At 41.7% G+C, this 25517-nt stretch overlaps 1 protein-coding gene across 1 annotated transcript in view; it reads left to right on the top strand.

The window, feature by feature from the left end:
- The first annotated feature begins 2430 nt into the window (after positions 1 to 2430).
- CHRNB3 (cholinergic receptor nicotinic beta 3 subunit) overlaps positions 2431 to 25517 on the top strand; it is a 31340-nt gene continuing 8253 nt past the window's right edge. Inside the window, exons 1-5 of the mRNA XM_055124135.1 lie at positions 2431 to 2604; positions 9222 to 9373; positions 10321 to 10365; positions 23241 to 23350; positions 23803 to 24676. Of these exons, the coding sequence (XP_054980110.1) occupies positions 2550 to 2604; positions 9222 to 9373; positions 10321 to 10365; positions 23241 to 23350; positions 23803 to 24676 (1236 nt within the window). The 5' untranslated portion in view covers positions 2431 to 2549. The remainder of the gene's footprint in view (positions 2605 to 9221; positions 9374 to 10320; positions 10366 to 23240; positions 23351 to 23802; positions 24677 to 25517) is intronic.

Here is a 25517-nt window from a genome sequence, read left to right as displayed (position 1 = left end):
AACATTGGTGGAGGAGAATGGGCACTGGTGAAGGGATAGGTAAATGATCATTGTATGACTGAAATGCAAACACAAAAGTTTGTAAGTTTATAACTGTATAACTGTACTCCACCGTGATTTACTAATACAATTTTTTTTAAAAAAACACACCTTTCTTTAAAGAATGTACTAGCAGCGTCATGAAAACTGAAAGTTTGACAAATGATTCTTTTTACAATTGTTTCTGGTTTTTGATTCTGTGTGATATTGAGGGGTGATCTTCACATCTGAGACCTTATTTTGTTTTTTTTTAGGTCACAACCAGCTGTGCTCAGGGCTTTCTCCAGCTGGTTCTGTGCTTAGAACTTGCTCCGAGTGGGGCTCAGAAGACCATATTGGGTGCTGAAGATTGAATTCAGGTCAACCATATACCATCTCTCCAGCCCACAATAAAAAATGATTATTTAAGCAACATTTGGGGGGAGGGCAGGGTTTTAGACTCCACCTGACAGTGCTTAGGGCTGACTCTTGGCTCTGATTTCAGGGGATCACTTCTGATTGTGTTTAGGGGACCATATGTGGTGCTGGAGATATAATTGGAGTGAGCCACTAGCAAGGCAAGCACCTTAACCCTTATACTATCTCTCTAGCCTCTCAAGTAACATTCTTTTTTTTTAAAGTTGTTCATAATTTATTACATTCAATATTCCAACACCAATCCCACCACCACTGGACCTTCCCATTACTATCATTTCCAATCTTCCCAACCACCCTTCAAGCCTGCCCCTATAGCAAGCCTTTGTTAATTTATTTAATACTGCTTGTTAAAATTCACAAAAAAAATCAAAAAATATTTCCTTAGGAGAAAGGGTGTGGATATTGTTGTATTTCACATGGAGCCATTAACCCCTTGTAGAAGAGGTTACTGACATGTTGTTACAGGTTAATCCTGTGTGTTTATATTTTCTTAATCAAGATTGGTTGCCTTCTAATTTATATCCCATCCAATGTGGTGTGGTATGCCTGATTTTTCAGTAGTGTACAGTTTGAGATATCACTTAGCTGTGAATGCAGCCACACTCCAGGAATTCAAACGTTTTGAGTAGGGTGATACAGTTGGAGTTAAATTTTTACCTGGATGATGACTTTGGGGTTGGAAGCATCTCTGCAGCTTGTTGATTTATGAGTCTCTGGATCATGTCTAGTTAATGAGCTTATTTGATCTCAGAGGCAGTTCATGGGCATAACTGTCAGGCTTCTGGAGGAACAAGGAGGGGCAGGATGGGGGTAGGTAGTTCATCCCTGACTCAGTGACAGCCTAGAGATTTCAGTCACAAAACCCACAAACCTGAGTTTTTCAATAGATCAATCTCTGGACGAGGATGGTCAGGAGCAGTGGAGTCCAGTCCACAATTGCATGGTGGCAATTGTGGAGAGTGGAGATTTTCAGCTCTGGGGCTCTGTTTGGGCAGGTGGTGGGCTCACCCACCCCCCTCTGGGGTGTCCTGGATGACTCAGCCTGGATGAGGGGTAGGAAGTGTCTCTGCATCAAGTAACATTCTTAAGTTACAAAATAGGCACAAGAGTCACAGGGATGAGATGTATTTCACACCCTCAGGAATTTGTATGTAGTATAAGTGACAGGGTAAGTAGCCTGTAAACATGGGCAAGGAACTGATTCTCAGAGCCAGGAGCATCAAGGAGTAGGGATGAGGACGGGAGAGTTCCTTCCACGCCAAAACTCTTTCAACTGCCTGTTGGCACTTACCAAGCACTAATTGGGTCTGAAAGTTGTTGATGCACACTGTTGGGGCTTAATTTCTCTCCATGAAATTGAAAATTGGACATGGCCTCCCTTAGTGAAATGAGTCCATCCTGTCGCTCCGGTCCTCTGTCTCCTTCCCACTCTGCCCTCCTAGCCCCAGCATCCACTGAGCACTCACTGAAGCTGGTTCTCCACTTGAGTGTGGGCAGCACAAAGCAGACACAAATCCCATCAGATATGAATAAAATAAAGAAACAAAGGAGCGCTTGCCATTTCCAGGCCCCTGTGGCAGAGCAGAGCCACACGAACTTCCCTCTTTAGGAAGAACGGGAGTATTTGAAGTGACTCGGAAGCACAAAGGATGCTCTGACACTGCAAAGTCTGAGAACACAAGACAAAGAAACTGGGCCCCAGAAAGAAGATGAGGAAAACTGTGCACAAGAAACTTTCACTAACTGCCACGATGCAGGTTTAAAAAACAGTTTCCCTCCAACCATCAGAGAAACATCACAGGATCGCTTCCTCTCTTCTGCTGCCTGTCTGCTCTCTTGCAAGAGAGTAAATTAATCAGTCAGAATTTAGGACCCAGAGAGCATTTCAGAGGGCACTGGAGGCTGGAAATCGATGAAGTGTTCTTTCAAAAAACACCACGGAATCCACTGGAGAGTGCTTGAGACATCCTTCCTTCACATGTTCACTTTCCCCAGGGCTTCTACTTGGACTCTGTCCCCTGCATTTTCTCTTCAAAACCCCTTCCTAAAGGAAATAGTCTGCTGTATAAGGGGCTTCCCCAGCTGAAGCTGACATGATGGGTGCAGATTTTGTTTTGATATTCATCGCCCTTTGTACCACTCCAGCAGGTATGCTCAAGTTAAACTAAGCAAAACTTTTGACTTGTAGAATTATCTAAGCAAGGGGGCCTGGTGGGGGTGGGGAACTGTGTGTTGGTACCATTAGAATTATAATGTGTAATAGATAGGCATCTTTGTATATAGCCTTTCATGTATGGCTCTCATCTCTGAAAACTACTAACTAACTACTAAAGAAAACATCTCTGAATTCCACAATGTTTGTGCTTTTGCCTTCATTGTTTTACATTTATAGGAAGATGTAAAAGCAAGAAAAAAATGTTACTGAATGCCATCCCTCAGAATTGTCAAAATATTTGTCAAAGAAACATACCATTTTTTTATCCTATTTACTAATATTGTCCAGCATACCCCACATACCTTTATCAATATGGAAATGTGTGTATAGGTAAATTTAATGTGTTTGTATAGTACAACAAAATATATATATCAAATGTCTGTGAATGTTTTCTGTGATAATTATCTAATTGAAGCAAGATTTTTTTTCTCCAAAGGAAGGCACAAAAGGAGGGGTGGGGAGAGAGAAAAGAGAATACAGAGAAAACAGAGAAAATTACTGAGAAGTTGGGAGAAAATAGTCACTTGCACCTGACAATTTTCTAGCCTTGCAGTCATTTGCAGTTCTGTCACTTGAGAATAGAAACTCTGTTATTGCACCAGAAGCCACGGGGAGCCAGGAGTCAATTTTTTTCTAGTAAGAATCTGTGCTCCTTGTCAAGCTACTGTTTTTACCAATATGATTTTTGCTATTTTTAGTAGAGGTCAGAGATGCTAAGGCTGATACACCCAAGTGAGAAATAATCCCTAGATTCAAGTCATCAGAAGCATGCAGCCCCAAACATTATTATGTCTTTGAAGAACACTTTGCTCATATCAGAAACTCAAAATAATTATTTATTTGTGCTGCTAACAAAAATATCACTAAATATGGTCTCTGTCATGTCTTAAATGCCATTTGCCAATCATTAAAATAATAATCAGCACCTTATTTTAGCATGAAATTATGTGTCTAATTTTTCTGCCCTCATTTACTATTTGTGATGAAAGAATTTCTCCTCTTTACAATGGAAGAAACTGCGTACCATCCTTTCCCCCAGAGAAATGTCTCTGGTTTGCTGGGAATAGTGTAAACCTTTTGTTATCACTCTACAGCTTCTCTGTGCTCAGCATTGGGATCCTGAGACAGCTGCTGATCCTTATTTGGGCTGCAAGAGTTGGGAGATGTAAAATAGTAAGGCTGAAACCTCTAGTACCTCTCACACTCGTAAAGACTTCTAGATCCATCAGTGCCTATTTCTATTTCTCTTCCTTCTCTCAAAGTTCTTTAACTTTACAACTCCCAAGAGAAGTTTCTTGTTACACAAAACAGCACTCTCGAAATATACGTTTTTTTCTGACACTTTGCTGAACAGGATAACTGGATATATCTGCATGATCTTTATGTGTTGTCTGTTCTTGGGCAATGGGACAGCATAGTATTCATCTTCTTGCCCCTCTTGATGTGTATATTTAGTAAATATTTATTAAGGATCTATAGTATCCCACAAATGGTTCTAGGATAAGAGAATAAAACAAAGTGAAATTAAATGCTAATAAAATCTCATTCTACCATGAATTCACTAAATATTTGATTTGAAAGGTGTTGAGAGCAGAGGCTAGCCTGTTCATGGTATTTTATTTGTTTGTTAATTTTGGTGGGTTTTTTTTCTGAAAAAGTTATGGTAATGGAAGTCAACACCAAAAATATACCAACAGATATCAAAAATAAAAACTATATCCCTCCAAAGAAGACTTGTCAAGGTTTAAAATATTTCATTGTTACTCTCCTTCCCTGGCTGATAAAAAAAACAATGGCGTTTTCAGGGAAACCATGAATAGTCATGAGATGTTTCATTTTACTTAGTCTTAACAGCTTTTTGTATCTCGATATGAATTTGTTGAAAATCTGTGGCAAGTAGGTATAAAATACTCTAATCCAAAAGGAATTGTTCCTACAAAGGGATTGATTAGATTCAATCAGTGCTAGCTTTAGTTACTGGGAGGTTTTATTACACTGCAAGATACTGAGTGGGAAATGCTCCTCAATCGAATACACTTGTTGATTATCTATTTCCTTTGGAAGATCAAAGGCTTGGTGTTAATGTCACACTTTGTGACTGATCCATAGACATAAAAATCCTTAGGAGCCAGAAAGATAGTGCAAGTTAAGGTGCTTACCTTGTGTGTGGCAAATGCCAGTTCAGCCCCCAACACCACAGATGATGCTCTGAGCTCCGAGCCAGGACTAACCCCTGAGTATCATTAGGTATTACACGAAACCCAAACTAACAATAATAAAATCTCCTTAAAAGCACGGAATATGTGATTTTTAAGGACCCTTGGCAGTTGTTTACTCCTGTCTTCTTTAGGAAAGATTAAATATCTTGCTTATGATCACATGATTTGACATCAGGACTGTCAGGTCTCTGAATATGTGCCTAGTGACTCAATGTCAAAAAAATATTAAACTCTTGTTCTAACAAGTGACATGTTTAGTAAAGAACCCAGATTCCTGAGTCAGCAACAGTATGGTTGCCTAGAGCACTTTCCTGTTCAGCCTGAGTTACCAGTGGAGAAAGTCACTGGGGGTCAGGAGGGCTCTTCCTGAAACCCGGATGGTGCCCTCAAGTTCTCCCTTTTGCCCTCTGATGGCAGAAGTACTTCTTTCATCCTAGTGTAAATCTCTTGACCAAAAAAAAAAAAAAACTGAGCCCAAGATTAGTGGGGAAAGGGAGAGAAGAAAGGGCAGGATGGGGGTTGGGAGAGAAATAGAAGTTCTTTATCAAAAGAAATGGTGGGAAGCTTCAACAGCCAGCACCCATCCTGCTGCAGGATGGTTGGGGGCAGAAAAGGCCCGTAAATGAGGGGAGACCATGGTCAGGTCTGAAGCTGTCTTACTGTAAAGCGCTAAGTACTCACCTTCAGGACGGTGGCCCACCATGGGGACCATCAAAGAGGCCCCAGGGCATAGCAGCCTGTCCGGTGTCACCAAAGGAGAAAGGAAAAGTGCCACTTTTCTTTCTTTAATGAAGCTGCAATAATTTAAAAAGCTTTAATTTAGATACTGTGGTTTTCAAGTTGTCCATAACAAAGCTGTTATAGACTTTCCAATGATCCCACTAAGGCAGCAACCTTCCCTCTCTGTTTTCTTAAGCACTTCCCCCAGCCTGCCATCCTTGCAGGCACACAGTGATTTATTTATATTGCTTGTTACAACCAAATGACTAACAGAATTAGCAAAAATGCCTAAGTAAAAGAAAATTTGTGAAAATTGTTCTATGTCAGCATGGAGTTCTTGTCTGATGTTTAACTGGGCTGTTTGTTATCAACTGAGCCTTCTGTGCTCTTGTTCCTGTTTCTTGAGTTTCGTTGGCTTCCACTTTCCCATCCAATTAAATGTGCTCCTAATGGAGTATCAATATTGTAGCATTTGGAGAACTTCAAGATCTCTAGAACGGGGCCATGAGTTGACAGGCGCTGGCTACGGGCAGTGGGCGTGGCTGCCAGGGCTTCCAGAGGTCTGGGAGGGTTGGGCCAGACTGCTGTCCCCACTCCAAGAGGACCCCAGAGTTACTGGTCTGTAACCTGGAATGTTCGTGGTTTGGCGTCCACATGCTCAGAGTAGGCTCCATTCTTTCAGGCGCACAAGTGACAGTATAGTGCTTCCACCAGATCTGTTTATGGCTGTGCACACATGTAGCTCTGTGGTATGGCCAGAGATCTTTTGCAGCACCCAGGATGACATACTGTGGTGCGGCCGGAATCATTTTTGCACATGTGGTGACACCACAGATTTGAGTTTCAGGCCACACTTGTAAGGAAGATGCTCTAAGTTACTGCACTGTTCCTGCAGGGCCAGTGCATATGCAGCTGCTTCCTAACCCATTTCCCAGCCCTCACCCCTCATGTCTCAGGAAGCTGGTTCTGAGCTCATCTTTGGGGTAATTTCTTGACTGTTAGAATACTGACTGTTGGACTATGATCTTGTATAACACAAAATAAAAGCCAGCTTGCATAATTCTGACATACTGCTGTTAAAAAACTTATTTATTCCTTTAAACCCTGTGGGGCTGGGGAGGTGTCATGGGAGACAGAAGCTCATATTTTGCATGCATGGGACCCCACTTCAATCCCCAGCACCAGAGTCCATGAATACTACCCTGAAGCATGACCCTGGAGACCTTTGAGTGGCCCTCGGACATGGCCTAGTGGTCCCTGGAACCCTAGAGTTTCCTGAGAACTGTTTGGGAGCCCTCCCCAGACATCAGACCCCCTCTCCTGAATGTCACAAGCACAACTCTGAGTATGTTCTTTGTGGTAAGGAGCCTAGTTTCTGCCTGTCCTAAGAACCATTAAGAACATTTGTTCAACAAATAGCATCAAATATTTATCAAGGCCATGGCTTTGAAGAAGCAATGCCCTTCCTGGTAACATTCCACTGTACAAAGACAAACCAATTGCCCTGAATTGTGCACATACCAGCTCTGTCCCAAATAGCCACGGTGGGATTTAGGGTTTCCACGTGTGAATCTGAGGAGACACTAGTTCCCTCTGTAGTGCAGCGGGCTTTCTCTTTTTCATTTAGACAGCAGCTGGTCTCTGACATTGATGACGTGGGTTGACACTGGTCACTCCCTCAGAACCAACTATTCTCACAGAGAGCTCTGGGGTTGGCAAATGTAGAGGATTATCCAGGTCAGAACTTCAGAAGATCTCTTTTAAACTTCTGCAGCCAGGAAGTGGAGACGGAGCACGAAGGGCATGTGAAGCTGAGTCTGTCTTTCTTCCCCAATAATTGTTCCTAGAAACCTCTCCTGTGGCCTGAATTTGTTTTGGTAGGACATGGACATCATAATGTCATCTCCAGCTAAGAGAGTCCTGCAGTGGAATATTTTTAAGTTGATACCATGCAATACTGAATAAATGTAGTATTTGTTACCAAGGAGGAGGGGGCAAGTGGTTGTTGAATGGAGACCTAGAGGCCCCCCACAGTATTCCCACAAGGGAAATTCAAGTATTGGCCTGGAGGAGGCCTAAGGAGTGTCGCTGTGGACCCACTGCTTCTCTCTGCAGGCAAAATCTGGCCAAGCTCTCAAAACACCTCTCAGCCTTGGATCTGTGGTGACTACATGGATGAAGGCAGGAGTTGGTGAGAGAGACAGTACACAAATCAGCATATAATATGATCATATGTGTATATGTAATATGTAATATAATGATCACAATATAATATGATAAGAGGAAGCACTATCCATGGGAAGGGATTTTAAAGCAACCTGTAATAACCTCTTCTAGGGAAGATATCAAACAAAGATGGAGCATAGTGAAGGAAATATCTATAAATCTCTCAGGAGAACAGCATTCCAGGTTTGAAGGCCTCTGGTATTTCTGGAAAGAAAGGCCTGAGACCCTGGGGCAGAGGCTGAGAGGCCGGTGTGGGTCTGGGGAACATGGTAAGAGTTTGGATGTTTTCTGAATTTGACAGGAAACCATTTGGAGTGTCTGAGCTGGGTACTGCCAGTTTCTTCAACTGTTAAGAAATGGCTCTGGGTGCTGGGTAGGAAAGGGCTGCAAAGAGCAGGAGTGGCTGTGATCTCACAGACCTCAGGTCTGCGCTGTGTGAAGCATTCAGTTGGGACATACTTGGAAGGCAAGTAGCGCCTGGGCTAGGGAGGAAAAGATCTCAAGTTCGCCTGAGCAGGCCGACACGCCTTCCCTCAGAAGACTTAGGAAATGTCATTTCCCTCCTGCTTCCTCCATTCCCGTTAAGGGTTTAAGGACCCTAACAGAGTGCTGCCCTGGCAGCCACCCAGCTCATCTGCTGTTTGCTAAGAAGAACTGAAGCACCCGAGTTAGCAGACAGCTAGCTCTGGAAATAAACAGCTCGAGTCTAGGCCCATGCCCTGGCACTGCTTTGCTCTATAATATGTTTTCTGCAGGAAGGAGTCCCCCCCACCTACACCCACTGCGCTGTGGGAGCAGCTCAGAGTTCTGCTCCCAAGGGAAAGTGAAGGTCTCCTGTACAGATGGGAATGTGCCTCTTGCCTTCCTTCCTACTACTAGAGCGATAGCACCGCGGGTAGGGTGTTTGCCTTGCATGCAGCCCACCCAGGTTCGATTCCTCCGTCCCTCTCGAAGAGCCTGGCAAGCTACCGAGAGGATCCCACCTACACAGCAGAGCCTGGCAAGCTTCCCGTGGCGTATTCAATATGCCAAAAACAGTAACAAGTCTCACAATGGAGACATTACTGGTGCCCGCTTGAGCAAATCAATGAGCAACAGGATGACAGTCACTGTAACAGCCATGGGTTTTGACTGGATAAATTTGTGGTATATCTTGCTTGCCATCATTGTTCATTGTGTCTTAGTAGGAGGGAGAAAACAGTTTTCCATGGTACAGTATTCAGTGCAGAAGTTGTTTACAGGAAAAGTGAGGGTGGGCTAGAGAATGATTGTGCACAAAGTGGTCTTTGCTAACTAAATTGGTTAGGAATACAGAAAGGTCTGAGTTAGCGGCTGTGACCCACTCATGCTGTCTCATTAATTCAGGTCCCTTATGATTTTCACAGCCACTGCAAGACTTCATTCAATGGCTGAAAATGAAGATGCCCTCCTCAGACATTTATTTCAAGGGTATCAGAAATGGGTCCGCCCAGTATTAAATTCGAATGATACCATAAAAGTATATTTTGGACTGAAAATATCTCAGTTGGTAGATGTGGTAAGTAATCCCTGGCATGCTGCTCAAAGGAATATTCATTACTTAACCTGTCTAAGATTTAGCTATTTCTCTCTATATATATTTTTCATTTTTGGCCAGTGTCTGAATTTTTCATTTAAAAAATAATTTACTGTGAGAGAAAAGCCTGCACCATGAAGACAGTGAAATCACTGAGAACAGGAAAAGAAGTGTTGGGAAGAAAACTGTCACTGGAACAAGTGTTAGTTATGGGGCAACCTTTAAGCTGGGGTTGCTGAGATGCCCAGGACGATCCCCTCACTCCCCCATGAGAGGTGGGGAGAGGGGCTGAGAAGAGTTGCTCTGCTGTCTTCAGGTTGCCCAGGCTGTTAAAACACATGCAAGAAGGAAGAGCAGGGGATGATGACATGCCCACCTCTGGCCTGACTGACCCCACACCTCTTGTCTCCACAGCCCCCGCACCTTTTCCTGAACTCACACAGACCGTAACAGACTCTGCTAGTTTTCCTTTTAGGCTCACACGTCTGCCATGACTATATTCCTGGGAAACAACTCTGAGGACTTTTCCAACCCAAATGCCGCAAAATTGTCTTGCTGTGGTCTCAAGTCCCTGAATAACCCTTCCATTTCCCCTAATCCCCCACTCCACTCCAATCTCCTGTGCCTCGACCCCTCACAACAACTACCTCATGCAAAGTCCATCCCCAGTGAACTCATATTCTGCCCCACTTTGACTGGTGTCACGCCTTCTGAGTTATGAAACTTTATATAAATATTACTGCTACTTGCTTTAATTTTTCATTTTAAACAAAATATGCCTATTTCAGGATTCCATGGCATTTAACGATTCTTAAATTGAGAATTCTTTCAAGTGCCTCAGACTAAAAAATTGTCTTTCTGATGGGAAAAATGCCAAACACAACTTTATGGAATTTGGATTTATATGTTTTTCATTTTAATTTTATTAGGATGAAAAGAATCAGCTGATGACAACCAATGTGTGGCTTAAACAGGTAAATGTCAGTCCAGAACTGTTCTTTGTAAATCCAGTTGTTTTTCATTCTTTTCAATTTGTAAAAACTTCCCGGGAAGGCATTGGGAATGACTGGGAAGGTCTCTCTTTAGTGTTTCCTTTCCATTGCAAGTCTGAGAGCAGGTTCTATAAGCCCTGCCGCCTTGTTCTGGGTGGTTGCTCTGGGGGGAGAAGCCCACAGGGTGTGCTCAAGGAGGACCCCAAGAGTCAGACCTGCGCACACCCTGGGCTAGTTGGGGAGAAGGTTGAAAAGCTACAGGACACAACTTCCCATTTAGGACACTGGGACTAGACAAGAAAGTCAGAGCTTTTCAGTTCTCCCCATCCCCATTAGTCTTCTGTGGGAAGAATAGACCTCAAAACGTTTACCCAGAATGATACGGCAGGTAAAGATAGAAGATCACCTACCACTAACTCAGAATAAAGTGGAGCTCCCAAATAAATAATGAGTATAATTTTACTGATTGAACTAAGCAAGTCATCTACCAGCAGGCCCGCTGGGGGTGTAAAGGGGCCTTCCAAACAATGCTCAGGAAGCCTGGTGCCCCCAAATGTCCATTCTCCACAACATGCAAGACATGCTCCCTTTGACCCCTGTGCTATCTCTCTGGCCCTGTAACTACATTTCTTGAATGGTTTTCTGTTCTTTGTTTAATGACTGCTTTTAACTTCGTTGTGGCCTATTTCCCAGCACAGAGGGATCTGCTCAGAGCAACCCTTTCTAGTTTGTCAGGACATCATCAACTCTTCAGATTCCAGTTTTGCTTTTGTTATGAGAAAGGAGAAAGTAAGACATTTCCTTGAAAAGAGAAAAAAGTTAGATTTTAATTGCATGGTTTTGCTTTGTTTTTTACCAAGTACTTATTGTTAATGTCTATATATTATCTAATTTCATAGATTTAAAATCTGTAAGAATGCCTTAAATATATCTTCATTTTAGCAACTCCACATGATACTTTTCATTTGTTTGTATTAAATAAGGTATCCGTTTAGGTTAGTAGATTTTGTTTAGTCTTTTCTATCAATGATTTATAATGTACCTATAAAGAGACTAGCCATCAAATTTCCTTTACCACCATCAAATTTCTCCCACCTAAGAACCTCGATTAGAGAATCATTCTATCTCTTCTTCTGGTCCTTTAACTAGATACATTAGCAAGTTAGGAAGTGTCTGCATAAAATTTTACTTGCAAATAAAATATCTAAAAGAAAATAACAAACTAAAATGTAATATAAAAATGAAATGTAAGTATAAAATAAACTTATTTTTCTATTTACCACTCATTTCTCAGTGGATAACTCCACAGTTAGTATTTAGAAGCAGTGGAATTCAGATATATTTGACTTAATAAAAATCAGTAAGATGTCCTGTGCTGAATTTGCAGAAAAGGAACCTTTACTCTTCCCTACTTTCACCCTCACTCAGGACCTTTACCCTTAATATATACATTGACTTAAGAAGTTAATTCAGGCTTAAGGTTTAAGAAAATAAAACAAGTAGACCCTATTGCCTCCTTCACCAGTTGCTTCTTGAGATTAGCTTTTATTAATCTCTCACATAAGGAAATTTTGTGAACTGAGATTATTAGCCTTTAATATAGAAGCATTAGGGGCTTTTAATTTTTTTTGAGAATAAATAAATACTGTCTCACCCAAAACAAAACAAAAAAGCTACAATTCTTTGGGCCTTAACTATAACTTTGTAAAAAACACCCAGTAAAGTTACCCAGAATTATAGTGGCCTGGTGAGTACCTTGCCAGGTGGTGGAAAGAAACCAAATCTCATCATTTTCCAACACCCAAACAATGTGGGAGTGGGCAAAACTGTCACCTGAAAAAGCCAATCTGAGACTTAGATTCATGTAAGTAATGAGAATAACAGTTTTGTGTATCTTCTGCGATGGGTGATCTATGTCTAATTTATGTCCACCACTCTGAATTACCAAAGCCAGTATATAGTACTAGATAGAAGAGTCTAGTAACTTATACCACTGGAATCCAGTTTTCTCTGGCTGGATGTTCTCTGCCATATCTAACCACACATTGAGCTTCAAAACCAGACTTCTAAATCAAGTCAAAATAGAAATAGCTATAGAGAATATTGAAACTGTCCTCTGATTCACAGGGAGAACCATAATGAATATTGTCCAACGTACTTATCTCATCCAGATGGATTTGGAGTGGAAATGTGACAATAGATATTTGTTGATACGTGCTGTGTCAGCACAAAGTGAGAGCAAGCAGAAGAGGACAATAGGGAGCAAACTAAAGAGGAAATGAGGACGCAGACTAAAGACAGCGATGGAGAGCAAACTAAAGAGAAATTGTGAGGAACATGAACATTTCAGCTAGGTCATGATGATATTATACTTACTTTTTTCTTCGAATTTAAAAGAATTTATTCAAAATTAAAAGATAGAGAAAAATTCCTATTTTTATAACTATGACTGATTTTGCATAAAACTGTTCATAGACACTAAATACACGAGGTTTATACTGAGCACTTATTAGTGGCCTACTATGCTGAGGGTGTCATGGAAAATCACATTTTATTTTCATAGCCACGATATAAGGTAGGTTTTATTATTATTTTCAGTTTGCAGGTGAGAAGCTGAGGAATTAGAGAATCAAAGTGAATTATTTGGTTTTAAATGAAGTTAAACTTACATTAAGAAATCATTCTCTTGCTTCAGACTGGAAAGTGCTAATAGCAGATGTCCAGTTTGATGGCTTGATTCCTCAACCTCTGAGACATCTCATGGATTTTGTCTAGAACAATATCTTCAACCTGTGAATCCACTCCCTATACCAATGGTTGTAGAATGTTGGTTTAGTAAGATATTGATAGTGAAATAAGTATTCACTCCAATTTTCTATTACACAGGATTTATTGAGAATCTACCAGAACTTTTGTTGGATTTTTGAGATACAAAGAAACTGATTTCAAAGAGAAAGGATAGAATTAGTTGTGTGAAAAATCACTACTATAAAATGACAAGTGCCATAAAGAAAGTATACCTAAGTATTGTGTTGACAGTGAAACATGGAGACTCAGGGAAAGCTTGGATAAGCAGAAACTCTGCAAGTTAAAAAGGTGAAGTTGTGAACCAGTTGTATAGTATCTCAAGGCTTTCCAAAAGGTTTGCCACATTGGAAACTCTCCAGTCACCTCTGTGAGCTTCTTTCAAAATAAAGAAAAAACTGATAAAGATTTCTTTTCTGTTTTCCCTCCCAGATACTGAAAAATGCTCCCTGATTTATATCCACGGAGAGAATAAAGTTCTGTCCCTATTGAAGACTAGTACATCCATAGTAGCATAGATAACTGAGATACTTACTTTACCAATTCTGTTTTTTCCTCTCCTTTCATAGTTTTTTTTCCTGTTTTTTGCCCATACCTCTTCTGTCCTCTTAACTGAAGACATTTACCAAGTGGAAATTTTGTGACATCTGGAGAAAGCCCTCAGTTAAAACTATATCTAGAGCTATTTGTATTAATTTTTATTTTGTAAATGTATCTGTCTTTCTCCTTCATACTTTCAGAAAGTAATAAAAACACTATAAATTATAGGTTATTAGCAATAACTCACTAGAACTACTTAAGAATGTACTAACTGCCCTACCTTCTCAGGTACTTCATATTAAAGGCTAGGAAAAGTGTACTGTAAGCACCTGACAGATCACGGAAAACAAAACAAGCCTTTAATGACAAAAGAGTTGACCCTTTTGTTTAAATGTTACCATCTGAATATCCACTATGACAGCCCATGTCAAAGTTATTATACTAACTGGCATTTACTGAGCACCTACTGTGTGCTGGTACTATGTGAGGTTCTGGGCAAGGTATAAACAATAGGACAAAGATGCCAAGTGACCAGCTTTCACTGTAATTGAGAGCACTTTTCTCTCCTGTCCCTGGGGATATTAAAGTTGCCTGATGTCTGCCAAGGACCACATCTTAAACTACTATTGTTGTTCTAACAGCTGAGTCCTGTCGTAAATCAGCAAAAATCTTAGCACACATAATGATGATCTTATTAGGTAGAAACCTCAAACTGAAATTTGAGGAGACACAAGTCCCAAACCTGCTATGGAATGGTTAAGACTCAAGCAGATTGAGCCAGGATCTTCGTTTAAACTAGGCCGAGACACAACCTCTCTCTCTGATCTCAATCTTCTCTACCAGAAGGATGCCCTCCTCCCAATGCAATTGGAGAGTCAGTGAGATCCTGAGTGTGAATGTGGCTCATCCTTTATGTGGTACACTCGAGAACTCAATATGTGTCTTTTCCTGGTGTTGCCTTTGTAGATTTTCTGTCATTAATAATGCAACTCATGGATATAATAGGAATATAAGTAGATAATGTGCCATGTTGCTGTCTTTAAGATTAGAATGAATCATTAATTTCATTTGACTTACTAATGAAAGTCAAATTTACTTTGGAAAGTACCAGGACTATGCCAAAGACTGTAAATGGAGGCAATAGTGAGGAAACCATTCCATACCACCTTTTGGACTTATTATAAAATATTTATTTGAATAATTTACTTCTAGAAATAAAGTCATGGCTTATCATTTTAAAAAGTCAGAGTTTACGGGGCTGAAGTGAAATTTAGTTCTGAGTTGTTCTCATGACTCAGCATTTATGAGCGATATTACGGGCCATATATATATTTTTAAAAGACAATTTTTATGAAGTATGTTGATTGGAATCTTTGGAATTAAGAAACTGAGTCTTAGCGCTGGAGTGATAGTAGGGAGGTAGGGTGCCTGTCTTGCATGCATCCACCCCACCTTTGTCCCCCAGCACCCCCTATGTTCCCCTGAGCACACACAGCATGACCCCATAGCACAGAGCCAGGAGTAGTCTCTGAGTACCAAAGAAACTGAGTCTTGGAGTATTTTTTTGAGTTTTTCTTCAATATACATGAACTTTGTTTCTAGTCCTAATCTATACCTATTCCCCTGTTTCCTGCAAGAACAGGTCTTCAAGCTCCATGGTGCTACATGTAGAGTCAGTAAGCCAGTAAAGAGATTGTTAGTCTGGTTGAAACATGTTGCACAAACAACAGAGTATTGTTTTTACTTTCTTCCTTCAAGGAAGGATAGGCAGGGGCCAGAGAGATAGTATAGGAATTAAGTTAAAACCTTCCATGAGAAGGTTTGTTGATCCTGGTTTGATCCCTGGCACTGTACATGATCCCCTGAGTAGCACCAGGGGTCATTCCTGAGCACTGACAGGTGTGGCCCCAAAGTACTGAAAAATGTCCATGAAATCTCTTAAAAAACAAGGTGGAGGATTTGAAATCTGAATTGTTACTGTTGCATTAATGATCCAAATTTTTGTCATCATCTGGGGCACAAACCCCAGCCAGCACTGTGGTGGACAGATATCTCATGGGAATTTGGTGAGTCCCACTGAGTAGACATATCAGGGGAGCATCTCCAATTCCCCAGATCTAGCTCTGAAAGGCTAGAGAAGTTGTGCAGAATGTCTCTCACAACACTCAAAGGCATGCAGCCCCTAGAGGATAACCTTGGTGTGGAGCTCCAAGTGCCTGACTTCACTTCAGTACTTCTCCTTCCTGGGTACACCAAAGTAACCAGCACTGACTAAGTCCCATCTTACCCCTTTATTTACTGCTCAGAACTGTGACCTGAAGACCAGAGAGATAATCCAGGCTCAAGGTGCTTGTTCAACCCCCCAACACCGCATATGGTTCCCAAGCACTGTCAGGAGTGGACCCTGAGCAGAGTCAGATGTGGTCCCTTTCACCACCACACCTCTGCCTAAAAGTAAAGAAATGTGACCTCAGTCCATTACAGGTCTCACTACAACCTGCACTGGGACCCAAATGAATCATCCATTTACTCTGCACTCATAGGTTCTGCCTTTGTGTGTTTCCACCTTCTCTTCCCCCAATGCCACCACCCACCACTCCTCTGTCCACTTCTCTTCCTTGTGACAACGTTGTCTGATCCTTGAAACTCTCTGTGTGAATTCCACTGTCCTGTGCCCTTATTGCCATACTACCCCTCAGAACCTCAGAGATGGTTATTATTTATCTGTTGATGTACTGTTTTATTGCCTGAGCTAGCCTCAGGCTCTGTGCTGAGTGGAAGCCTTGCATAGTTTGGAAATGTTCTGATTTCCTAATTACAGTGAATCTCACAAACCACAGAGATGGTCATTATTTATCTGTTGACTTACTGCTTTATTGCTTGAGCTAGTCTCAGGCTCTGTGCTGAGTAGAAGCCTTGCATATTTGGGGAATGTGTTGATTTCTTGAAAATGGTGAGTTTCATAAAACCACTGTCCTCTATTATATGTGACTGAGTTGTTTCTCTCTCCATTGGAGGTCAGGCAAATACTTCCTACTGAAAAATCCCTCACCCTGCGATTTGCACTGGTTTACTTGGAACAATTATTAAAACCATTTGATTACTGGGTTTGCAACAGGTCAAATTTTCCGAATATTTGTAGTTTTCCTTTCTCCTTTATTTATTTATTTATTTACTTTTTTTCTTTTACTTTGGAATCACAGCCAGCGGTGCTCAGGGAGCCATTTAGACCAGAGATTGAAGCTGAGATTCCTACATGCCAAGCTCCAGCCCACTGTGCTATCTTCCCAGCCCCTCTCTTCTCCCTTTTAAAATAGCTCAAGACTTGGGTGAGGTGTGGCTAGGCCTAGAAAAAAGCAAACTAAATCCAATTCAGGAATTTCATTTGCAGTACACTTCACGTTCTAAAGAGGGGGACTTGAGCTTGACCTCCTGGGCCAGGGAGATGTGCTGGCTAACATTGCTTTTCAAGCCCCACCTGCAGTGACAGAGCACCAGGCCTAGTCACAGAAGAGCTGAGATATTTCAGTTGCAGAGGACAGAAAGCCCAAAGCAGCTGACATAAGCAATGGGAGAAACTAATGGCCTTCATGATGAAAAGTCCTGGAACAAGAGAGCTCTTCATACAGCTTGATCTGAGTGAGTCAAGAAACAGTCCCAAAGCCTAGTGTTCCGTCTGGGTGTGCCTGGGTAACTCCACCCTCTTTCAGGCCTTCCCCTGGCAATATTGGGATGGCTCTAGCAAGGCCACCCTCAAAATACCTCTTATATTCAAGATTATCGCAAGAGAGTGGCTGGCCTCTTTCAGGAGACCCTGGAAGTCATAAGGCATCTTAGGTCTCCAGCGTGGTTTACTGCCATCTTTGAAGTCATGGGGGGCAGATCTGAGGGTAGGCCCACTCCTGGAGTAAAAGGAAGAGTCAACTCTGCCCTTGGCAGCTAGATAGCAGTAGCATGGAATGATTTCCTCAGAGGAAGCCAGGTACCTTGAGAGAGAAGGACAGGGAATTTAAGGTATTTAATTCATGCCCACTTTGTTTTCTATTTTTTTTAGGTTTATTTTTTTTTCTTTTATTGAATCACCATGTGGAAAGTAACGAAGATTTCAGGTTTAAGTCTCAGTCATACAATGCTCGAACACCCATCCCTTCACCAGTGTACATATTCCACCACCAAGAATCACAGTATACCTCCCCCCTCCCCCCCACCTACCCAGCCCCCAACCCTGCCTGTGTAACTGATAAATTTCACTTTACTTTCACTTTACTTTGATTACATTCAATATTTCAACAAAAAACTCACTATTATTGTTTGGAGTTTCTCCCCCCTAAAGTCAGACCTGCTGAAAAGGAAGCATTTGATAATTTGTTTTCCATTTCATGCCCACTTTGTTTCCTAATCTATTTTCTTTCTGTAAAAATCTCTTGGCATGCCAACTTCACAGGGCCTTGACTAAATGGAATCCAAGTCTTGTCATTATTGTTCACCTTCATCTATCCTTTGTATCTCATTGTTCATCTCTAAATTTGAACATAGTGTGGCATGCTTATTTATATAATACCCCAATTTTGATCAGATATTTAAATATTGAAACAAACAAGTTTTTATTGTTCTTGTTTCTATGAAAGGCAAAAAGTTCTGCCACTATTTTAGATTGGGTATGTAGTCAATTGACTTTAGATCTGTCAGTATAAAAAAAAAAAGTAGCCTTGAGTGCACACCCATAGGAAGCTTGATGAAACAAATGAAGCTATAAAGAATTTTCCTGCCATAAAGCAGTAGGGAAGGGAAAAGTGGTTGCAAGATATGGCTTTAGATGCACCTTAGCTTGAATAGGGGAGCCATTCTGGTCATGTAGTCAGTGGAATGTACCTCTTGGAGGTGTGACTGACAGCTCACTTCAGACTCGATACTGCAGTTTTGTTTTGTTTTGTTGTAGTATAATAGGTCTATTCAATATTTTCTTCTTTTTAAATTTTTATTAAAGAACTGTAATTTACAAAGTTATTGATAGTTGAGTTTTAGACATATAATATTTCTACACCAGTTCCATCACCACTGACAACTTCCCTCCATCCTGGTTTTTATAAGTCTGTGACCTTAAGCAAGGTACTGGAACTCTCTGAGCCACATTTGCCTCATCTAATATAACACTAACAATAAAAAGCTTCTAGGTTATTGGGCGGTAGAGCATAGATAAGTATAAAGCTCTTAGGCCAGTGTTTGGCAAAATATTTGACATTTCACTAAAGAATATATATGGATGGAAATTAAGAATATGAAAAATTCTCAGATCATTAGTCATTAGGAATTGCATATTTTAAATGCACGTTATACTATAGTAAAACTTTTTAATGTGACAGCATTGAGTGGTAGAGAATTCTCAAAACAACTAGCACCCTCATGCCCTGCTAATTGACATATAAAATAATATAGTCAGGGCTGGAGGGATAGTATAGCAGGTAGAGCATTTGTCTTGCACGCTGCCAAGCCAGGTTCAATCCCCAGCATCCCATATGGTACCCTGAGCACTGCAAGGAGCAATTCCTGAGCGCAAAGCCAGGAAAAACTCCTAGGCATTGCCGGATGTGACCCAAAGGGGGGAAAAAAGATATAGTCACTTCTGGAAAAAAGTTTGGTAGTTTCATATAAAGTGAAAGAATCACAAGGGCCAGAGTAATAGTACAGCAGGTAAAAAGCTTGCCTTGCTCGCAGTTGATTAGGGTTTGATACCGAGAATTCCATATGGTTTCCTGAGCTTCACCAGGAGTGATCCCTGAATGCAGAACCAGGAGTCACCCTTGAAAATCACCAAATGCCCAAAACTCAAAAAACAATAACAACAAACTGTCAGGCACAGATTTGTATATAATTCACAAGTCCACTCCTAGATGATTACCCATATTTACTCAGATATTTTCTCAAAACACTGAAAAAACACATCCAGAATTTCTATTTATTTATAATTATTAAAAACTGAAAAAAATAGAAGTATCTTACGTGGGGAATGCTGCAAAAAATTTACAAAGGCGGCGCACGCGTGGGTGGGGGAGACGCAATGATGTGTCATGTTGTTCTGTTGTCCGAGGGCTCTCGGGGCAGTTCTCTCTCGCCCGCGGCGCCACTCCAGTTCGGTGTTCTTGAGCTACTGTGTATGGACCGGATCAGGCCGGCTCCTCCTTGTGCTCTGCTTCTGTGTGTGCCACTGTGCTCTCTTCTGTCTGTCTCTCTGTCTCTGTCTCTGTAGTCTCTCCTCTCGTATCTTCCGACCTCTCTCTGTCTCTGCTTCTGTATCTTCTTCTGTCTGTGTTGTCTCCTTTGCTTCTGTGTCTTCTCCGTGTGTCGTCTTCTTCTTCTGTCTCCCTTGTCTTCATCTTCTGTCTCAGTTTATATAGCAAATTACATAAGGCGGTAACACAAAGGTGGGTTGAACATTAACAAATCAACAAAGAAGGGTAATACCATTTCTCGAGGAGATTAACAAAATCTCATCTAAAGAGATTACTAGGAGATCCTTTCAATAGTGGGGTCCAAACAAGGGTGTGTCCCTTTCTTCCTTCCTCAGCTAGTAATTCGCTTAAATAGTTATAGTAAATTTACTTCTAATATTTCTAGCAATGCCATTCTGTATGAGCACAGTAAGAGATATATCAGATTTAAAGTTTGGTTCTTCCTGAGGACATTCAATATATATTCCAGACCACAGTCCTCAGGCCAGGTTAGTCTTCCTAACCCTGGCTGGGTCCTAGTCTCGTCATTACTTTTGGATCATGACAGCATTTGTCTATGACCATGCTCTGAACTTACAGTTGAGTATTGTGGCACTTTGGTCTGGCCCATTTCGATGCCAGGGTAGCTCACAGATTGCCCTGGGTCCATTCCGTCCCTCTTTGGGACCCTACTTTTGGGGTGCTAGGAACTAAAGGCAACTGAGTGGAGAAAGCAGATGCCCGGGAGTAAATATTATTGGAGTCGATCAGCTCCCAAGTTACAAAGCATAACATTAACTGTTTTCCTGTGTCCATACAGAAGGGACATTGCTTTAAGGTAAACTAAGTTTCCTGCGACAAGGCTAAAAGGACAAACCCCGTGTTATCCTACAGAATATGGATAGCAACACAGAAGAATATGATACATTATGGTAGCTAAAAAATAGTAGGATAAAAAACTACACATGATATGATTCTATTTATATGGTATTATGGAAGACACAAATTTGGGGGAAGCCAAAACAGATCAATGGTTTCCAGTGGTCAGTAATATGGATTCGGTCACACTTTGAGGGAAAATTGGGGGCTGCAGCTATTTTGGGATTTATGGTGTTAATGATCATGTTTATGTATAGAACCCAATATAACACGAGTGGATTTCATTTTTAAAATGTTAAGTTGAATGAAGCAAAAATAAAACCAAACCAAAGAAAATACTACTATTGAGTTTGCGCCAACCTTTCTGAGATTCAGATCTGATGATTCTACAGTTCTCCTTAGCAGGAGACAAATTATTCATAGAAAGCAAATTACATTTGCTTTTCAAAATGGAGAGCGAAGGGGGGAAAGACTGTGAGTACCAAGTAAACACTGTAAGTACTTTATTAGCTTGGGCTTTTAAACTATCAATCTTCACATATTTTTTTCCTTAAATTGTCCTGCAATGTTTTGTGCTTCAGAGTCTAGTTTTCTTTTTTTAAACCTTTTTTAAATGCTTCTGTGTATATAATTTAAATGCTTCTGAGTATATAGTTCCATAATTTTTCAGACATCATGCATATTTCAGTATTTTAACATCAGGTGGAGTCATCCATCTGCAGACTCCTGATTTTTTTATGACAAAGTTGTTGGCCTTACAGGGCTCCAGGAAGCCTCGCAGTGGGAGCAACTTTCTAACTTTTTGAAATGTCATTTAACATTATTTGTACCATCACTCAGCACACAAGGGACAGTAGAACAGAAGGATTTAATTTTCAGGTCAGATTCATGATATTCTGGATCCAAAATCATTTTAATCCACTTCTGCTATAATTAGGTGATACAAACATCATCCTCTTGATGAGATGATTACCACTCAACTAAACATACTAATTAATAAAGAGCATCCAGCTGTCTCTATAAAACATGCTAAATTACTCTATTCCACTATGAGAAAAAATATTAAGCATCTGGAAGCTAACCGTGTTAGTAATAGTAATATCAACTAAAACCAACTTGCTTCTCACAAAATAAATTCAGAAGAAACTAAAAGGAAATTGCCTAAACATTTTTTATTGAATAGAAGTTTTGTTACCAAGAATGGTCAACAGATAATGAATGCTTCACATAAACATATTGGGTAAATCTTTGTCTAAGACAAGTAATATTCAAAATAGTTCGGGCTGGGATATGACTCAAAGGACTTGAGTACATAATTTACATGCAGGAGCACCAAGTTAAATCACCAGCACCCCAAGAGCCCAAGCTCTGGAGAACCTTCAGGGTGTGCCTCACCCCTCTGCCCCATCCCCCACACACCACCACCAAGCAAATGCAAAAAGTAAAATATCTTTGTTTTCTTTTTTCACTTCTTTGGATTATACTTGGCAGTGTTGGGGTTTTGTGCTCAGGAAGGACTTCTGACTGGGCTTAAGGGACCGTATGTGGAGCTGGGGTGGAAATTTGGGTCAGCCATGTGTAAGGCAAGTGCTTAAATCCCTTTACAATGTCTCCAGCCCCTGTGAAATAGTTTTTACTCATGAAATTAAGATATCACTGGGATAACTTTATTAGATTAAACTGAATTAGAACAGAGAAAATAGGGCTGGGGATGTAGGTCATCTGAAGAACAGTACAACAGTTGCTTTGCACATGTGATGCATGTATAAGACCCTGGTTTCCAGCTTAGGTCCCCTAAAGAGAGACAGACAAACACAGGGAGGGCAGAGGGAAAGGGGAGGAGATGGGAGGGGAAGAGAGAGGGAGAGAAGGGGCTAAGGAAGGAAGGGGAGAGGAAGAAAAGGGAGGGGAGCAGAAGGAAAAGGAAGGGGAAGGGAGAGGAGGAGGAAGGGGAAGAGAAGGAAGGGGAGAAGCTGAATAAACAGATCACAGTTATGGCATTTGTTACTGAGTCTCTATTGTAAAGAAATATTGCAATTTGGAGAATCTCGGCCAGAACTGGTGACTAGGTCTGGGCAAGGTGGGAGAACAGCATGACTCAGGCAGTATCCCACCAAAGTCATGATCTGAGTCACGGTCAGAAGATCTAAAACAGAAGAATTTTTTTAATAAAAGGGCCAGAGTAGGTAGTACAGGATTCTAGCTTTGTACATGTCTACCCAGGTTTGATCACTGGAACTACATGTAGTCCCAGGAGTCCTGCCAGAAGTGGTCCCTGAACACAGAGCCAGTAGTAATCCCTGAGCACCACTGGATCTGGGTCCCAAAACAAAGACAAAACAAACCCAACAATTTAGAAAACGCTCAATTAGTGAATTAACATAAACTTGATGATTCCAATGTTTGTATATTAATTTTGTGCAGGAATGGACAGACCACAAATTGCGTTGGAATCCTGATGAATATGGTGGCATTCATTCCATCAAAGTTCCATCAGAATCTCTTTGGCTTCCTGACATAGTTCTCTTTGAAAAGTAAGTATCACGAAAGAGAAGTGCACTGATCCAAGTAGCACTTGGTTTTGGCAAGAAAATTAGAAAAACAAAACTTTAAGCAAAGTTTTCTTTAAAAGATAATCAGGACATTGGTAGTGGAAAATGTACACTGGTGGAGGGACGGGTGTTCGATCATTGTATGACTGAAAGTCAAACACGAAAGTTTTGTAACTATAGCTCACTGTGATTCAATAAAATAAAATAAATAAAAAGATAGTGCATTGGGAAAGGAATACAATAAAAACAAAAAAGTATAGTAACAGGGCAGGCAAACCTCACCATCACCAGCACACACACACACACACACACACACACACACATGCATGCACGTGCACACATGCGCACACACGCGCACGCAGGCACACACCTTCACACATGCACACACTCACCTCGCAGGGGCACTGACCTGACCGTGGGCCCCGTATCCGCAGCGCCGACGGCCGCTTCGAGGGCTCGCTCATGACCAAGGTGATGGTCAGCTGGAACGGCTCCGTGGTCTGGAACCCGCCTGCCAGCTACCGAAGCTCCTGCACCATGGACGTCACCTTCTTCCCCTTCGACCGGCAGAACTGCTCCATGAGGTTCGGGTCCTGGACCTACGACGGCACCAAGGTGGACCTCGTGCCGCTCAGCGAGAGCGTGGACAGGAAGGACTTTTTCGACAACGGCGAGTGGGAGATCGTGGGCGCGCGCGGGGCGCGGGGCGAACGCTCCGACGGGCCCCTGCGCTACCCCTTGGTGGCCTACTCACTGGTGCTGCGCCGCCTGCCGCTCTTCTACACACTCTTCCTGCTCGTGCCCTGCCTCGGCCTGGCCTTCCTCACTGTCCTCGTCTTCTACCTGCCCTCCGACGAGGGCGAGAAGCTCTCCCTGTCCACCTCCGTACTCGTGTCGCTGACCGTCTTCTTGCTGGTCATCGAGGAGATCATCCCGTCCTCGTCCAAGGTCGTCCCGCTCATCGGGGAGTACCTCCTCTTTATCATGGTCTTCGTCACGCTGTCCATCATCGTCACCGTCTTCGTCATCAACGTCCACCACCGCTCCTCGTCCACGCATCGCCCGCCGGCCCCTTGGCTGAAGAGGCTGTTCCTGCAGACGCTGCCCCGCGTGCTGGGCATGAAGGGCCGCGGGGAGCACCAGGCCCCTGCTGCGGGCGGGCCAGCCCCGAGAGGGACAGCCCTCGGGAGAAAGCGGCAGGCACAGAGCAGCAGCGCGGAGGACAGCCTGCTTGCCTTCCTGGAAGGGGCCGCGGACTCCATCAGGTACATTTCTCAGCACGTGGGCAGAGAGCATCTTGTCCGCCAGGTGAGTGGACGGGTTGGCTGGCGATGCTGCCACTCTGGGGCCAAAGACTGACGTTTGACCCCAGTTTACAACAAAAGGCTATCACTTTTTAAAAGCTATTTTTATTGAAGTACAGGGATTTGCAGTATTGTTACTCGTACTGTTGTAAATGCATCATCCCACCACCACACCGACCAGCAGAGACCCCTTCTCCTTCCATCCTCCCCACCCCCCTGCTAACCACCCGCCACGACCTACACCTAGTTCTACAGACAAAAGCTTTAGTTTTGGTTTCTTTGACCTTTTACTGTTCCCTTACCATGTTTCTTTCTTTTTTAAACTCATAAAGGATGCTATTATTTAAAATATGGCACTTGCTTTCTTAAAATATAAAACAAACCCTGACATAAAATAGAAATGTCAGTGTACATTTTTGGGAAGAAGTTTAGGGAAAAAATCACCACAAACCAAAGGAAATCTATTAAGCACTGCATTTTATGTTTCTAAATTGTTTTTTAAATAAGCCACTTGTACATTTTAAGTTGGTTACTCTGGTCTAGGCCATTTTTCTTTCATTATTCATGCCATATTTCTATAAATAGGATTTAGAGGGAAAGGAGCAAAAAGAATCTTGTTTTTTAATTCAGAACTATTCAATAAATGCCCATCTTTTCAGCTTCTATTCTTCTAAATAATCCTCCTCAGTGGAATAAAATATTTTTCGACATACAACATTTAGCATTAAGAAACTGGTCTATTGCTTAAATCGTTATATTTCTATCAATTGAATAGCTTTATTGAATTTATTGAGTAGCCCAAAACAGTAATGATAGGTCTCATTCTCCTGACCCTGAAAGAACCT

This window comes from Sorex araneus, chromosome 1 (assembly GCF_027595985.1).
Source record: "Sorex araneus isolate mSorAra2 chromosome 1, mSorAra2.pri, whole genome shotgun sequence".
In the NCBI taxonomy this organism is placed as follows: domain Eukaryota; kingdom Metazoa; phylum Chordata; class Mammalia; order Eulipotyphla; family Soricidae; genus Sorex; species Sorex araneus.
Note: the sequence above shows the minus strand (reverse complement) of the source record. Positions and strands in the feature narration are given on the sequence as shown.